This window comes from Narcine bancroftii, chromosome 5 (genome assembly GCF_036971445.1).
Source record: "Narcine bancroftii isolate sNarBan1 chromosome 5, sNarBan1.hap1, whole genome shotgun sequence".
NCBI lineage: Eukaryota > Metazoa > Chordata > Chondrichthyes > Torpediniformes > Narcinidae > Narcine > Narcine bancroftii.
The window spans coordinates 198488507-198505626 of NC_091473.1; the positions used below are offsets into that span (position 1 = coordinate 198488507).

The 17120-nt window shown below is 48.1% G+C and overlaps 1 protein-coding gene across 1 annotated transcript in view; it reads right to left on the bottom strand.

The window, feature by feature from the left end:
- LOC138765447 (polysialoglycoprotein-like) overlaps positions 1-15279 on the bottom strand; it is a 36880-nt gene extending 21601 nt beyond the window's left edge. The window contains exons 1-6 of the mRNA XM_069942487.1: positions 15102-15279; positions 12397-13760; positions 6837-6910; positions 2283-2419; positions 1595-1737; positions 330-482 (exon numbers count right to left, since the gene is read on the bottom strand). Of these exons, the coding sequence (XP_069798588.1) occupies positions 330-482; positions 1595-1737; positions 2283-2419; positions 6837-6910; positions 12397-13760; positions 15102-15279 (2049 nt within the window). The remainder of the gene's footprint in view (positions 1-329; positions 483-1594; positions 1738-2282; positions 2420-6836; positions 6911-12396; positions 13761-15101) is intronic.
- Positions 15280-17120: the final 1841 nt, after the last annotated feature.

Sequence of the window (17120 nt, forward strand, 5' to 3'; positions counted from 1 at the left end):
TCAGGACAACTGAGTCATGGAGCCACGTTAGCTTCTCACACACAATTCACCCACTGGCTTTGCTTCAGGGACCAAAGGATGAACCAGGGAAGGAAATGTAAAAACTTTATCGCATCAAAGAAAAACTTTCAATCTTCAAATCAACTCTGTGATATAAAGAAAATCGTTTACAACAGTGCTGCTTTTATTGCACACCCATGTTACCACATCTGTTCTCTGCAGCTTGGCCTGCAGTTCTGCAATCTTCTTGTGGAATTTTAATCTTTCTGAAGGGTTTTGTGGCCATGCCAACCTCGCCGCTGCCCCTCCTTTCACACAGGTCACCCTACCTGGGAAAAGAGCTCCTTATCGCTTGGCGACGTGAATCTGCTGTGCGAGGTGTAGCGTGGGTAATCATTCCGGTCGGCCATCGGGAAGTACGACCCTCGAGAACCAAACAGTTCGAACTGGTCGTGTCCTCTGCGTCGACACCAGCAAATGATCTGAAAGTTAGAGCAGAGCAATGCCAGTGAGAAGGCAGACAAGTCGCAAGCCCTGTAAACCTGCTCCATCACTAGGATCCTAGCCGGCCTCTGACCTCAGCTCCATCCACCCACCATTTCATTCTCAGATGGACCCACCCCACAAAATTGACAGAGAGCAGAATCCCAGTGATTCTCCACCCTCAGTGGAAAAACTGTTCTTGTCGGCAGTTTTCTGATGGTGTCTCTGGCTCCCAGAACTTCCACCGGAGGAAATGCTGCTTAGAACCTGCCAAGCCCTTCAAGAGACTCTCAAATAGAGTCCTGCATTCAGCAAACCCAACATTGCAGAAACCGCTCAAATTCATTTTTGCTTCAACCTTTTGATGGCAAATACACCCTTTCTTAGATACGGGGACCCAAATGACCTCATCAAAGACTTCATCAAAGACCTCCCCATTTGAAATTAAACCCAATTACTGCAGTACTTGGACCCTCTTGCGATGAAGGCAAATTCCTTTTGTCTTCTCAATTGCCTGCTTGGCCATAGGAACAGGGTATTGGAACCAGGATTCGACAGGGCACTGAGGGGGAAAAAGGCTCCCAAAGGGGCACTGAAGGCTTCCTGGTCGTGTCGGAGGTTTGGGTCTGGAGGTCGGGTGGTTGATGGATCGAAATAGAATCTATACGGCCACAGAGATCGTGGGAGGGCTGGATGAGACTCTTTCTCTTACAGGCAAATCTAATGAGGGCTCTTTGGCTTACAGCAGGCAGAGGGAAATTGTGTATAATATTACATTTTCTGTTTTATTATGACAATAAAAGAATCTTGAACAATGCATATTCAATGGGTATTCAGCTCCCTCTGATCAACAGGGCCCAATCTCTGACAATTTAGAAGGTACATTTCTTCCCACACACGCTCCCCGACGAGCTAAGTATCCCAGCATTAACGTCTCGACCACTAACAAAAATACCGTTGGGCCGCGTTCCATTTGAAAAGAGCTTTGTTCATGGCCGTGGGAAAGATTTCAGGTCATCAGTCGACACCCAGCCGCGGCTCCGGGTGGCGCATGGCAAGGAGTTCATGGCAGAGCCAGAAAGGATACGGTGCATCAGAACCGAAGACTTACAAAGAGGAGGAGGATGAGGATGAGGATGAGGAGGATAACGCAAATGAGGACCAGGAGCGCGATGCCCCATCCAGGTACGCCGGGCGGCTGGGTAATGGTGGTGGTGCTCACACTGACACTGGCAGTAGGCCCGATCTCTGAAACTGAACAAGGACATATTAAAATAATTACCCCACACATCTTTCCTCTACCTGATACAAGAATGAAGTGTCTGGGCCAGCCAGCCACACCCCTACCAACGTAGCAAGAGGGTGCAAGGTTTCATCCCCAGCAGTAGTGTGACAGAGGACTCTCTGAACTCCGGGGACGCCCAGAAAGACAGACATGCAGAATTTGGCAGAAGGCGCCCTTTGGTCAGCCTGAAACCTTACAGCGCGTGGAGATGTCGGTGCAGGAGTGCTGGCGACTGGCACATTCCAGGCTGCAGAAGTATGGGCTGAGGGCTTGGGGTGCTGTAGGGAAGGACCAGAGTCTAGGGTCCTCCAGTCACTGGGCATTGAGGGGAAGCCCTTCAGGCAACAGACAAGGTGTGAATGGAAATGACTGCAACACTATACAGGGATACAACACCAAGGGTGGGAAGAGACTTGAAACCGTTTTCCTTTTGTAAACAATTTATTATGAATAATATTTTTTGGATTAAAAATATCAATCCTGCTCTGGCAAAAATACTGGCAAATATTATTACCTTGCAAATCTTTGACCTGGAGATTGTTAATGAAGTTGTTATGCACCGCTTTTGTAAAACTTCCCCAAACGGTTTCCTGGGTGACAATTGCATTTGTTTGGAAGCTGGATTTTGTCTCAGCGATGACTGAGCCTTTACTTTTTGGTGCAAGAAGGAAAAAGAAACGGTCACAATTAATGATAAGGCACCGCGGCCATTCGTCAGGGAGCTGTCAGGTGTCAGATAGAAACCCCACCTTGACTCAGCTGCTCTGTCAGGTACCCAGACAAGCATATATATATCATTTCTGACCCAAACCAAGCAGATTTTATAGGAGCCCAGCAACTCTCAAAACCAGCTTCACACGAGGAAAAACAAGCCCACAAACTTCAAGAATTATTCCGAGTGTAGAGGGCAGATTGCAGAATGGTGGGCAATCAGGAATGCCCGTCCAACCCTGACCTTCGTTGGGAAATCTTACCACAACTGAACCTTGGAGAGTAAACACTTGGAAGAGCAGACGAAGGTGGGTGGAAGAGCAGGTAGTGCGGAGGAAACATGGAGGCTGCAGAGGGACTTGGACAGATGAGGAGAACGGGCAGAGAAGAGGCAAACAAAATATAATATCAGAAAGTGTCTTTCCCACACTTTGGTGGGGAGAAATAAATGGGCAGGCTATTTTCTAAATGGGGAGAATAATTGAAAATCCCCAGATGCAGGGGGAGCTTGGAGTCCTTGAGCAGGACGGCCTGAAGGTAAACGTGCAGGTTGAGTCGGTGGTGAAGAAGACAAATGCAATACTGGCGTTCATTTCAAGGGGAATAGAAAACAAGAGCAGGGATGTGATATTGAGACTCTCTAGGGCTCTGGTGAGACCTCACGTGGAGTATCGTGTACAGTTTTGGGTGCCTTATTTGAGAAAGGACGTGCTGGTGTTGGAGAGGGTTCAGAGAAGATTTACTGGAAAGATCCCAGGAATGAAAGGGTGAGTGTATGAGGAATGATTGTCGGCAATTGGACAGTACAGAAGGATGAGGCATTTCGAATACTGAAAGGCCTGGAGAGAGTAGATGTGGGCAAGATGTTTCCCAGGGTAGGGGAATCTAGGACAAGAGGGTACAACTTAGGATAAAAGGGCATCCATTTAAAACAGAGATGCTGAAAAATTTCTTTAGTCAGTGGATTAGGAGTCTGTGAATGTTGCCACAGGCGGCTATGGAAGTGAGGTCGTTGGGTGTATTTAAGGCAGAGATTGACAGGTATTTGATTCGTCAGGGCATCGAGAGTTACAGGGACAAAGTTGGGGAGTGGGGCTGAGTAGGTGGATGGATCAGCTCATGATGGCATGGCAGAGCAGTCGATGGGCCGATTAGCCTGCTTCTGCTCCTATATCTTGTGATTAAGAATCTTTGGAATTCCCTACGGAAGAGTGGAGGAGGCAGGGTCATTCAGTGTATTGAAAGCTGGGGGCAGGCAAGTTGCAGTAGGGCAGTATCCAGGATTGTAGGGGTAAAGTTGGAAGAAGTGTTGCAGAGGGCAAAGATCAGGTTAGCCATCACCTCATTCCAGGAGTACATTGCCCGTTTACTTTTCCACTATAAACATGTGAATTCTCAGCTCCAGTGACCCTGGAGTCCACACAAAACCCATGGACATGTGGTCCATTTGGTGAAATTGTGGCTGCAAGATACCTCCTGTCAGTGGAGGGGGTTGAATTTATGGATGAGATGCAAGAGAGAGCAATGTCATCTATATCAATGATCAGGATAATGTGGTGAATTGGATCAGCAAGTTTGCAGATGACACTAAGATTGGAGCCGTTGTGGACAGCGAAGGTTTTCAAAGCTGGCAGAGGGATCTGGGCCAGCTGGTAAAATGGGCTGAAATATGGCAGATGGAGTTTAATGCAGACAAGCGTGAGATGTTGCCTTTTGGAAGGACAAACCAAGAAAGGATGTACACAGTGAATGGACGGGCACTGAGCAGTGCGGTAGAACAGAGAGATCTGGGAATACAGATACACAATACCCTGAAAGTGGCATCACAGGTGGATAGTAATTACTGCACAGTAATTAATTTGGATTGGATTAGACGACATTCAAGGATCCCAGAAATATCGTAAAATTGTTATTCTTTCAGGGAAAACTTCACTGGTCAGGAGAATTTTTTAAAAATGAATTGTAATTTTAACCTCATAATTCTAGCATACAGGCTCCAAATTTGTGGAAATAAGGAATATTTTCCCCTCAAATCATAGGTAATTTTTTTCTAAAGGAAGACAACTTTTGATTCTCAGTGTGCCATCTATCAAATGTTAATGAGGCATCGGATTTCCATGTTGCAGCGATATATTTCCTCGCTATTACCAATTTCAATTGAGAATCTGACAACAATAATTTAGGAGTAACATTTTCAAAATTTTCTAACAATAATAATTCAGGATTTAATGGAAAAATCACATTATTCGCTGAAAAAATTTACTAACAGAAACCCAAAAAGAATTGGCCTTCAAACAAGACCGCGTGGAATGTAAAAAAGAATTCCAATTTCTTTTCCACGTCTAAATCTGATCCAATAAATTCAAATCTCCACTACTCAGTTTCTGAGGTGTGGATATACAATTGATGTAAAAAATGATAATGAATTAATCTATTTCTCACTTTAATAGTGTTAGACATAACTTCTTTACATAGATTTTTGCCAATCCCTGCTGATCTATGTCCAAATGCTGTTCCCACCTTTCTTTTGAATTGAACAAACCTACTTTAGGAGTTTGTTCTTGTAACAAAATTATATGCAATTGAAATAAAAATTTTTAGTCATTCCGTCAACTATTAATTCCTCCAAATTTGAAAGATCTTTTAAAACCATTTCTGATCCTAATTTTTCTCTTAGATAAGCTTTCAACTGAATAATAAAATAACGTATGATGAGAAACATATTTAATTATTAGTTGATGAAAAGACATCAATCGACCGTTATCGTAGCAATCTCCCAGTTTTAGAATTTTTTAAAAATTATCTTTTGAAAAAAAATAAAAGATTAATTAATGGCATGAAAGAAGATTTCCATCAATTTCTAACTTAACTTTAATCCAAATATTAAGCAAATATTTTAATATCAGAGCATCTTTATCTATTGTTATAGATTTTGGCTCCAATTAATAAATAAACTCCTCTGGTATGATTTCTTTGGAAAGATGATAAGAAAGTCATTAGAAAAGTCAACATGGAATTATGAACAAGGGGGACTACAACTTCCTAATTTTAAAAATTATTATAAGGCAGCACAAATGAGATTTCTAGTCTCCATGTTTGTTAAAACTAAACCATCTTGAGTAGACATTGAATTAAAGGTAGATCGACTTTTTCCACTGAGATACAATCCAGAGGGCATGGGATAAAGGGTAAAGGGGAAAAGTTTAGGGGGAACTTCACACGGAGAGAGGCACGAGTGTGGAACGAGCTTCTAGCTGAAGTGGTGAATGTGGGTTCAGTTTTAATATTTAAGGGAAATTTGAACAGGTACATGGATGGGAGGGGTATGGAGGGCTATGGACTGGGTGCAGGTCAGTGAGCCTAGGCAGAATAACAGTTCAGCACAGACTAGAAGGGCTGAAGGGCCAGTTTCTGTACTGTAGTTGTTCTTATAGTCCTATAGGGGTGAGGAATTTTTAAATTTAACTAAACATCATGGTAACAAGTCCATGAGCCCCTGCTGCCCAACCACACCCCATTGACCTACAACCCTCAGTACATTTTGAACGGTGGGAGGAAACCGGAGCCCCCTGGGGAAATCCACGCAGATACAGGGAGAACGTACACACTCCTTACAGGCTATGCTGGATTCAAACCCAAGCCTCAATCGCTGGTGCTGCAACAACGTTGCACTGACTGCTGCACTAACAATGGGAAAGGGACTGATTGGGTGGCCCCATGAGCCAGCAGAGCCTTGATGACCCAAATGGCTGCCATTGTGTGACAAGGAAATATCGATAGAATTTGAATCATCGTTCATTTTAGTTCCTTTGTCACAAGAGTTGCTGGATGCTAATGTGCCAAAAAAAAAAACCCAGAAGACACCTCTTCTTTAGCAGGATATTTGACTGTTGGAATCAAAGTCAACTCCCAAATGTTCCCTCCACCCTCTAAAAAAACAAATTAAATCGGACAACACCACACTTCCTTAAAGAGTGAAACATGGAGGTTCTGCAGACGCTGTGATTGAATTCAAAACACACAGAAATGCTGGAGGATCTCAGCCAGTCTCGCAGCGTCCACAGGAGGCTGAAACTGACGTTTCGCGCCTGAGCCCTTCTCCAAGGCGCACAAAAAGCAGGTGGACGTCTGAATAAAAAGGCCTGGGGGGTGGTGGTGGGTGGGGGGTGGGGCAGAGGAGCGTATAGCAGGTGAAAGAAAATTTTGTGTAATATTATATTTTATTACATGACAATTAAAAAAAATCTTAATTACGTTCATGTATGTGTGTGCACCGTGGTCCAGAGAAACGCTGTTTCGTCTGGTTCTATATCTACAGTCAATTGACAATGAACTCGGTTGAAAACGAAACCCTTACCTGAATCGCGAAACCACTGAGCCAAGATATACATTGCGGAGGGAGCATGTGGCACATTTGTAAGCGATATTCATCTGCAACAGAAAGTTTACAGTCAGCTTGAGTGCCGTTTGGATTTGGAAAGCTGCGTTATTCACGTGAAGAGGGTGAGGCGGTGCACCAGCAAGGGAAACTGGGGCGGGACACAGACAGGCATCCAGAACCACTGGAGGACCAGCGACTCGGTGAAAGGCGCACCTTGGTCTGCCGGTCACCTAGAATACTACAGCGCAGAAAACAGCCCATTTGGCCCTTCTCATCTGTGCTGAAATATCATTCTGCTCGTCCTATCAACCTGCACCCATTCCATAACCCGCCAGACCTCTCCCATCCATGTATCTATTCAATTTATTCTTGAAACTCAAGATCGAGCCCGCATTCACCACATCAGATGGCAGCTTGTTCCATACTCCCACCACCCTGAGAGAAGTTGCTTCCCTTAAACCTTTCCCCTTTCACCCTAAACCCATGTCCTCTTGTATTTATCTCTCCTATTTTAAGTGGAGAGAGCCTACTCACATTTACTCTGTCTTGTCCTCTCATAATTTTGTTGACCTCCACCAAATCTCCCCTCATTCTCCAACGCTCCAGGGAATAAATTCCTAATGAGTTTAACCTTTCCCTGTAACTTAACTCCCAACAGCTATATCCTAATAAATCTCCTCTGCACTCTTTCTATCTTACTGATATCCTTCCTGTAGTCTGGCGACCAGAACTGCACAGTACTCCAAATGTGGTCTTTCAGCACACCTAGATGTCAGGGTGGGAACGCTGCCGACCGGTACATTCCAGTGCTGAGGCTTGGCACAGCCTATATGAGGGCACTGTGAGTCCTCCTGGCACTGGGCATCGAAGAGCTGAGACCGAGGGGAAGCCCCTCAAACAACAGAGTGGGGAGTAATGACAAAGCACCACAGTGGTGGTAATGGGAATGAAGGGATAATGTCCAGGGATGGAAACTTATGGCTACGACACTAAGGGTGGGAAGAGACTTGGAATGGTTTTCCTTTGGAAATAGTTTATTGTGAATAAAGTCCATTTTTGGATAATTAAAAGTTAAAACCAGGCAAGGACTTGCACAGTAAAGAGCATGGCCTTGGAGAGTGTCTTCGACAGTGAGACTGATAATTTTGGTACATAGTTGCCTGAAAGTGGTGACTTGGTTGACAAAATAGCTAAGACGCTATTTGTCCATGACCTCATGCACTGCCAGACCAAGGCCACCTGCAACCTGGTAAACAACATCCACTATTCACTCTAACCGCATGGCATTAATGTCAACTTCTCCAATTACCCTTCAACCCTTCCCCTGAGTCCATTCTCTTTCCCTATCCCTCAGTCCCCTTTCCTCACTGCTACCCCCCTCACTTCTCAGCTTTTTGCTTGTGTACTCTCCCACCTATATCCAGTCGACGCAGAAAGGTTATGTCCCACGGTCGGAGAGTCCAGCACAAGATGGCACAACTTCAGGAGTGAAGAGGGTCTGCTTAGAACAGAGATGTGAAGAATTTCTTCAGCCAGAGGTTGGTGAATGTGTGGCATTTGTTGCCACAGGCGGTTGTGGAGGCCGGGTCATTGGGGATATTTAAGGCAAAGATTGATAGATTCTTAATTAGGCCAGGGCATCAAAGATTATGGGGAGAAGGCCGGGCAGTGGAAGTGAGGAAATGGATCAACTCATGATTGAATGGTGAGGCAGACTTGATGGGCTGAATGGCCTATTTCTTCTTTAGTCATAGGCTTTCTGTTCACTTCACGCAACAGATCTTTTTTTTTTGTTGGTGGGGAGAAGAACGGAAGAAATAGACAGAACTTGACCACTTCACAGGAAAGGGAGTCCCATAAACTCTTGGCCAAAGACAGGAAAAGGTTGAGAATTGTTGTTCTGGTGCACAGGGGGCCAAGGGGGGGGGGCAATAAGGAGGTTTACAAAATAATGATGGGGTCGATAGCGTGAACAGTCAGAATCTTGCCCCTTGGGTAGACAATTCTAGGGCCAGGTATGATGCCAGGAGACAGACAACAGTGTTTGGTATCTAGGCCGATTGTAGAGGGCCACCCATCCTTAACATCGGTACAATGTATCGGCATCAACAGCTTCACGACTCGAGTTCTAATCTAACCACGTGTCATGTGGCTTGAGAGAGGCAGCCACGAGATATTTGATGCAGCCAGATGCCCTCAGAGATCCTTCAAAAGCAGGGATCACAGCGTGGGGAGGGTGGGACGGACGGATGGGGGGACAAATTGTTTTTTTAAAACTCCACACTGACAATTGGAGGCGTCCAGGACTTAAAAAAATGTTTACATTTAAATTCTTTTTTTTTTAATTACATTTTTAAATGTAGACACACGGCAGGGTAACAGGCCCAATGACACCCAGTTGGTGAAAATGTGGCTGAAAACTATCTCACGTCGATGGACGGGTGTAAGAGAGCAACGTTACACGCAAATTTGAATGTAGTGATTCCCTACGGTAATGGGCCATTTTGGCTCACGAGTCCGTGCCACCCAATTACACCCAATTGACCTACAACCGCCAGGACATTTCACATGGTGGGTGGAAACCAAAGCCCCTGGGGAAAACCCACGCAGACATGGGGAGAAGGTACATATAGACAGCGCAGGTTTCGAACCCCGGTCCCGATCGCTGGCACTGTAACAGCATTGCGATAACCATGCCATTCAGAAGTACCCGGATGGAGATTCACCTCTTCCCTCTCCACTGTTTGGGGCCCCAAACAGCCCTTCCAAGCGAAGCAACACTTCACCTGCGAATCTGCAGGGGTCGCCTACTGGATATGATGCTCCCTTTGAGGTCGCTTCTTCATCAGGGAGACTGGATTCATACTGGGAGGTCGCTTCGGTGAGCACCTCAGCTCTGTCCGCCACGATAAGCGTGGATCTCCCAGTTGCCACCCATTTCAATTCCCCATTCCATTCCCTTACTGACGTGGCTGTCCATGGTCTTGTGCATGGCCAGACTGAGACCACCAGCAAATTGGAGGAACAAGACCTCATCTTCTGTCTGGGCTCCCTCCAACCGGATGGGATTAATATCAATCTCTCTGATTTCTTTTATACATTTCCTCACCCCATCTTTCCTACAGCTCTGTATTCACAGAGCCCCCCCCACCGATCAATTCTCACCTCTCCCCTCCCCATGTCCAATCATCACCCTTTGTCTGTTGGACTGTGCTGTTCCCCCAGGCAGGATGGACTCGATGGATTGAATGGCCTATTTCTGCTCCTAGATGTGACGCCCTTGCTCTAATGGCCGCCCCACCAAGACCTTGTACTACAGTAAGACCTTATGTGCAAACCCTCCTATAATGAAGGTCAATGGGTCACCGAGAAGGTTAATAGAAGGCAAAGATTTGTGCGAAATAGGGGAAGATTTAACAAGGAGGAACTGACGGCTGCCCCCTTCACACAGAGGATGTAAAAGGGGCTGCAGCAGGGACAAATTTCAACATTCAGAAAACATGTCGATGAACAGGAAAGGCTTATGATGTTGCCTGGACTTCAGGGACTGAGTTACAGGGAAAGGTTAGGACTTTATTCCCTGGAGCGTAGAAGAATGAGGGGAGATTTGATCGAGGTATTTAAAATTATGAGGGGGGTAAACAGAGTAAATCTAGGTCGGCTTTTTCCACTGAGGGTAGGTGAGATACAAACCAGAGGACATGGGTTAAGGGTAAAAGGTTTAGGGGGAACTTCTTCACACAGAGTGGTAGGAGTGTGGAACGAGCTGGCAGCTGACGTGGGGAATGCAGGCTTAGTTTTAGCATTTAAGAAGAATTTGGACAGTTGGATGGAGGGATATGGACTGAATGCAGGTCAGTGCGAGGAGGCTGAATAGTTCGGCACAGACCAGAAGGGCCTGTTTCTGTGCTGTACTGTTCTATGGTTCTAATGACAAGGTCCAAACACAGGCAACCTAGGTTAGTCAGCATGGACAAGATGGATCTTGTACTACATACAGTAAGACCTTATGTGCAAACCCTCCATGCAATTCTCCAACATACTGTCTGCTTTCTCAACAGCTTCCTTCACTTGTTGTCCCCGGCACCTCTCAATCAAAGTTCCCTGATCTACCCGAGTTTAACTAGACCCTGCCTCTCATTTTCGTTACCAAGTGGACCCACGTCGTGATACATTCAAGGCCAATATACAGGACCTCTGCCGTTCTACAAGGACATCTGGGGAATCATCGGCATACTTCTGACATTTGTGCTTCCATCTGAGGGCTGTGATCAGCCATTCTCAACCTTATTTTCTAGCTACGGCTCCCTTGGAGTCTGCTCCTAGGTTACGTGCCCCGTTTCCCGCAAAGCAGCCAGGTTTATTTGGTTTTGCCCGTACTTCTCTCCTACTGACCACGTGAAAAACTATTTGCCCTACTTGAAGGTGCCGTGGACCCCCTGGGGCTGGGGGGGGGGGGAAGAAGAGTCATGGGCTTCCCTCCTCCCCTTCCCATTGGGAATGGCTGATTTAAATAACCCTTTCCCTCTTATTTTCTTACCAATGATGTTTGTCCACATCAAAATACAGTAAAATCTCTGGTCTCTGGCATCTATGGGGATTGTGAGATGCCGGATAAGTGAATTTTACAGTTGCTTGAGACTGTGTTGTGCCAATTTAAAATTTTTGAATTTTTTACCCATTTATTTTATGCATTTTTTTTTGTTTGCCAGTTTAAATTCAAGACAACTGGAATTTTACTGTACATTTAAGGCCTATTAACAGGACCTCTGCAATTGCAAAAGTAGGTCTTGGGAATCTTTGGAGTATTTCGCCTCTTCTCATTGAAATTTAGGAGAATGGTGGGGAGGGATGGGGAATCTTATTGAAACATTTCGAATGTTGAAAGGCGTGGACAGAGTAGATGTAGAAAGATCGCTTCCCCGTGGTGGGAGTGTCCAGGTCAAAAGGGCACAGGGCATCCAGTTCAAACCAAAATATGGAGGACTTTCTTCAGCCAGAGGGCAGTGGATCTGGGGATTTTGTAGCCACAGGCGGTTGTGGAGGTCATTGGGTTCTTGGTTAGTCAGGGTTTCAAAGGTTATGGGGAGTTTTTTAAAAAAATGTAGACATACAGCAGGGTAACAAACCCTTTTAGCCCACGCTGCCCAATTACACCCGATTGACCTACAACCCCCAGTACATTTTGGAGGGTGAGGGAAAACCGGAACCCCTGGGTAAAACCCATGCAGACATGGGTTTTCCACGGGGGGGAGAACGTACCAATTCCTTACAGGCATTGCGGGATTCGAACCCCGATAGCCGGAACTGTAATAGCATTGCGCTAACCACTACGCAAGCTGGACAGCTTGGAAATGGATTGAATGGCGGGGCAGACTCGATGGGCTGACTGGCCTATTTCTGCCCCTATGTCCTTCAGTCTTATCTCAGACATATTTCCAACTGAGGGTTTAGAATATTTACTTGTGAACTTGTGGAGATTCTAGAGTTGGGGTAACCAATCCAGGCAGTTTTGGCTATTGCCATTATGACTCACCGCACCAATTACTTCCTTGCTCAAGGCCTTGTATTCTTCAGAGTTTGGATCTTTCAGGATGTCAATAAAAACCACATTTAAAATTGTGAAGGTTACGTTGAAGTCAGACGTTGTGGAGGGGGTTGTTGCATTGCCTGCACGGGAGGGGGACGTCACATTTTCTGCAGGGGAGGGCGACGTCACCTTCTCTGCAGGGGATGGTGTTGCAGATAGGGTCGTCACATTGTCTGCAGGGGATGCTGTTGTGGAGGGAGTCGTTGCATTCTCTGTAGGGGAGGGGGTCGTCGCATTCTCAGCAGTGGATGATGTTGCGGAGAAGGTCGTCGCATTCTCTGCAGGGGACGGTGTTGTGGAGGGGGTCGTCGCATTCTCTGCAGTCGAGGGGGTCGTCGCATTCTCAGCAGTGGATGATGTTGCGGAGAAGGTCGTCGCATTCTCTGCAGGGGACGGTGTTGTGGAGGGGGTCGTCGCGTTCTCTGCAGCGGATGATGTTGTGGAGGGGGTCGTCGCGTTCTCTGCAGCGGATGATGTTGTGGAGGGGGTCGTCGCGTTCTCTGCAGCGGATGATGTTGTGGAGGGGGTCGTCGCGTTCTCTGCAGCGGATGATGTTGTGGAGGGGGTCGTCGCGTTCTCTGCAGCGGATGATGTTGTGGAGGGGGTCGTCGCGTTCTCTGCAGCGGATGATGTTGTGGAGGGGGTCGTCGCGTTCTCTGCAGCGGATGATGTTGTGGAGGGGGTCGTCGCGTTCTCTGCAGCGGATGATGTTGTGGAGGGGGTCGTCGCGTTCTCTGCAGCGGATGATGTTGTGGAGGGGGTCGTCGCGTTCTCTGCAGCGGATGATGTTGTGGAGGGGGTCGTCGCGTTCTCTGCAGTCGAGGGGGTCGTCGCGTTCTCTGCAGTCGAGGGGGTCGTCGCGTTCTCTGCAGTCGAGGGGGTCGTCGCGTTCTCTGCAGTCGAGGGGGTCGTCGCGTTCTCTGCAGTCGAGGGGGTCGTCGCGTTCTCTGCAGTCGAGGGGGTCGTCGCGTTCTCTGCAGTCGAGGGGGTCGTCGCGTTCTCTGCAGTCGAGGGGGTCGTCGCGTTCTCTGCAGTCGAGGGGGTCGTCGCGTTCTCTGCAGTCGAGGGGGTCGTCGCGTTCTCTGCAGTCGAGGGGGTCGTCGCGTTCTCTGCAGTCGAGGGGGTCGTCGCGTTCTCTGCAGTCGAGGGGGTCGTCGCGTTCTCTGCAGTCGAGGGGGTCGTCGCGTTCTCTGCAGTCGAGGGGGTCGTCGCGTTCTCTGCAGTCGAGGGGGTCGTCGCGTTCTCTGCAGTCGAGGGGGTCGTCGCGTTCTCTGCGGGGGACGGTGTTGGGGAAGGGGTGGTCGCGTTCTCTGCGGGGGACGGTGTTGGGGAGGGGGTGGTCGCGTTCTCTGCGGGGGACGGTGTTGGGGAGGGGGTGGTCGCGTTCTCTGCGGGGGACGGTGTTGGGGAGGGGGTGGTCGCGTTCTCTGCGGGGGACGGTGTTGGGGAGGGGGTGGTCGCGTTCTCTGCGGGGGACGGTGTTGGGGAGGGGGTGGTCGCGTTCTCTGCGGGGGACGGTGTTGGGGAGGGGGTGGTCGCGTTCTCTGCGGGGGACGCTGTTGGGGAGGAGGTGGTCGCGTTCTCTGCGGGGGAGGGGGTGGTCGCGTTCTCTGCGGGGGAGGGGGTGGTCGCGTTCTCTGCGGGGGAGGGGGTGGTCGCGTTCTCTGCGGGGGAGGGGGTGGTCGCGTTCTCTGCGGGGGAGGGGGTGGTCGCGTTCTCTGCGGGGGAGGGTGTGGTCGCGTTCTCTGCGGGGGAGGGGGTGGTCGCGTTCTCTGCGGGGGAGGGGGTGGTCGCGTTCTCTGCGGGGGAGGGGGTGGTCGCGTTCTCTGCGGGGGAGGGTGTGGTCGCGTTCTCTGCGGGGGAGGGGGTGGTCGCGTTCTCTGCGGGGGAGGGGGTGGTCGCGTTCTCTGCGGGGGAGGGGGTGGTCGCGTTCTCTGCGGGGGAGGGGGTGGTCGCGTTCTCTGCGGGGGAGGGGGTGGTCGCGTTCTCTGCGGGGGAGGGTGTGGTCGCGTTCTCTGCGGGGGAGGGGGTGGTCGCGTTCTCTGCGGGGGAGGGGGTGGTCGCGTTCTCTGCGGGGGAGGGGGTGGTCGCGTTCTCTGCGGGGGAGGGGGTGGTCGCGTTCTCTGCGGGGGAGGGGGTGGTCGCGTTCTCTGCGGGGGAGGGGGTGGTCGCGTTCTCTGCGGGGGAGGGGGTGGTCGCGTTCTCTGCGGGGGAGGGTGTCGTCGCGTTCTCTGCGGGGGAGGGGGTCGTCGCGTTCTCTGCGGGGGAGGGGGTGGTCGCGTTCTCTGCGGGGGAGGGGGTGGTCGCGTTCTCTGCGGGGGAGGGGGTGGTCGCGTTCTCTGCGGGGGAGGGGGTGGTCGCGTTCTCTGCGGGGGAGGGGGTCGTCGCGTTCTCTGCGGGGGAGGGGGTCGTCGCGTTCTCTGCGGGGGAGGGGGTCGTCGCGTTCTCTGCGGGGGAGGGGGTCGTCGTGTTCTCTGCGGGGGAGGGGGTCGTCGCGTTCTCTGCGGGGGAGGGGGTCGTCGCGTTCTCTGCAGGGGAGGGGGTCGTCCCATTCTCTGCAGGGGATGGTGTTGTAGGAGGGGTCGCCGTATTCTCTGCTCTGGATGATGTTGCAAAGGAGGGTGACACGTCCTCAAAAGGGGCACTCCCACTCTGGACTGGCACTGAGTTGGGTGTTGCATTCCCTGAAGCAGTTACACTTTCTGCTGGGGAAGGTGCTGCAGAAGTCGTTGCCAGTTCAGAGATGGAGGGTGATGACATGTTTGCTGTCACGTCCTCTGAAGGGTCAACTGTGGACAGTGTGGCACTGGAAATTATGTCATTAGCCATGGTAGTAACATTCCCCGCAGTGTTGGAATTCTCCGATGAAGGACTCACATTGGTGCTCTCTGCCGTATTCTCTACCAGCACTGAAAATACAAATGCACACAGATCAACACATCTGTGGGGCAAGGAATCCTCAGAAATAAATTATTTCCCTCTGTCCACCCCACTCTCGTGATCAATTCTTACCTTTCTTCTCCCTGTCCAATTATCGCCTCCTGCCTGTTGGCCTGTTCTCCTTCCCCCTCCCTCTCCCCTTCACCCGAGTCTTTTAATTCAGGCCCATTCCCCCCCCCACCACATCGACCTGATTGACCGGGGTCGTCGGCTGAAGACGGTGGGCAAAATCATCGAGGATCCTTTCCACCCCGCACACGGCATCTGCCATCGGGGGAAACGATCCAGGGGGTTCACAGGCAGCACCACCAGGTTGGGGAATGGCTTCTTCCCACGGGCAGCTGAACGACTGATGAACTGTTTATTGAATCCCACTGGGACTCTTCTTTTCACAACATTTACTTATTATTATATAAATGTACTATATATGAATTGTGTGCTTGCCCGTTTTTGCACTGAGGACCAGAGAATGCTGTTTTGATCTGTTGAACAATAGGAGGATAATAAATTTGAACTTCGATACATCTTTACCTCCTTCAGACACTGTGAGACCTTCTGAGTTTCACTATTATCTTATAGTCTGAGTTAAGTAGAAATATCGGTCTATATGATATTGGTGTTAATGGATCCTTCCCCGTCTTTAGTATTACTGTAATTATTGCTGCCTTACATGAATCTGGAGAGTTTTGTGTTTCTTCTACCTGTTTCATTACTTCCAGGAGAAGAGGAATTAATAACTCTAAATGTTTTATAAAATTCGATTGGAAATCCATCCTCTCCTGGTGTTTTATTCTTTGGCAGCTTTTTTAATATATCTCATACTTCCTCTATTTCAAATGGTTTTATTAGTTTGTTTTGTTCCTCTTCTTGCAATTTTGGCGGTTCAATTTTAGCTAAAAACTCTTCTACTTTATCATCTTTCCCCTCATTCTCAGTTTGGTATAATTGTTCATTAAATTTCTTAAAGTTCTCATTAATCTCCATTGGATTATACGTAATTTGTTTGTCCTTTCTCCTTGATGCCAATACAGTTCTTTTTAGCTTGTTCTGTTTTAAGTTGCCAGGCTAATATTTTATGTGTTTTTTCTCCCAGTTTGTAATACCTTTGCTTTATTTTCATTATGTTCTTCTCCACCTTGTATGTTTGTAATGTTTCGTATTTTATTTTTTTGTCCGCCAATTCTCTCCTTTTCATTATATCATCTCTTTTTACTAGTTCCTTTTCTGTACTTACTATCTCCCTTTCCAACTGCTCTATTTCCTGATTGTAATCCTTTTTCATCTTAGTTACATAACTTATTATCTGCCCCCTAATGAACACTATCATTGCATCCCATAATATAAATTTGTCTTTCACTGATTCTGTGTTTATTTCAAAATATGTTTTAATTTGGCGTTCAATAAACTCTCTAAATTCCTGCCTTTTAAGTAGCATGGAGTTTAACCTCCATCTATATGTTCTTGGTGGGATGTCCTCCAGTTCTATTGCTAATAACAGGGGTGAATGATCTGATAGTAATCTAGCTTTATACTCAGTTTTCCTAACTCTCCCTTGAATATGGGCTGACAACAGAAACATATTAATCCTTGAATATGTTTTGTGCCTACTCGAATAATATGAATATTCCTTCTCTTTTGGGTGTTGCCTCCTCCATATATCCTTAAGTTTCATTTCCTGCATTGATTTAATCATAAATTTGGCTACTTTATTCTTTTTGCTTGCCTTTTGT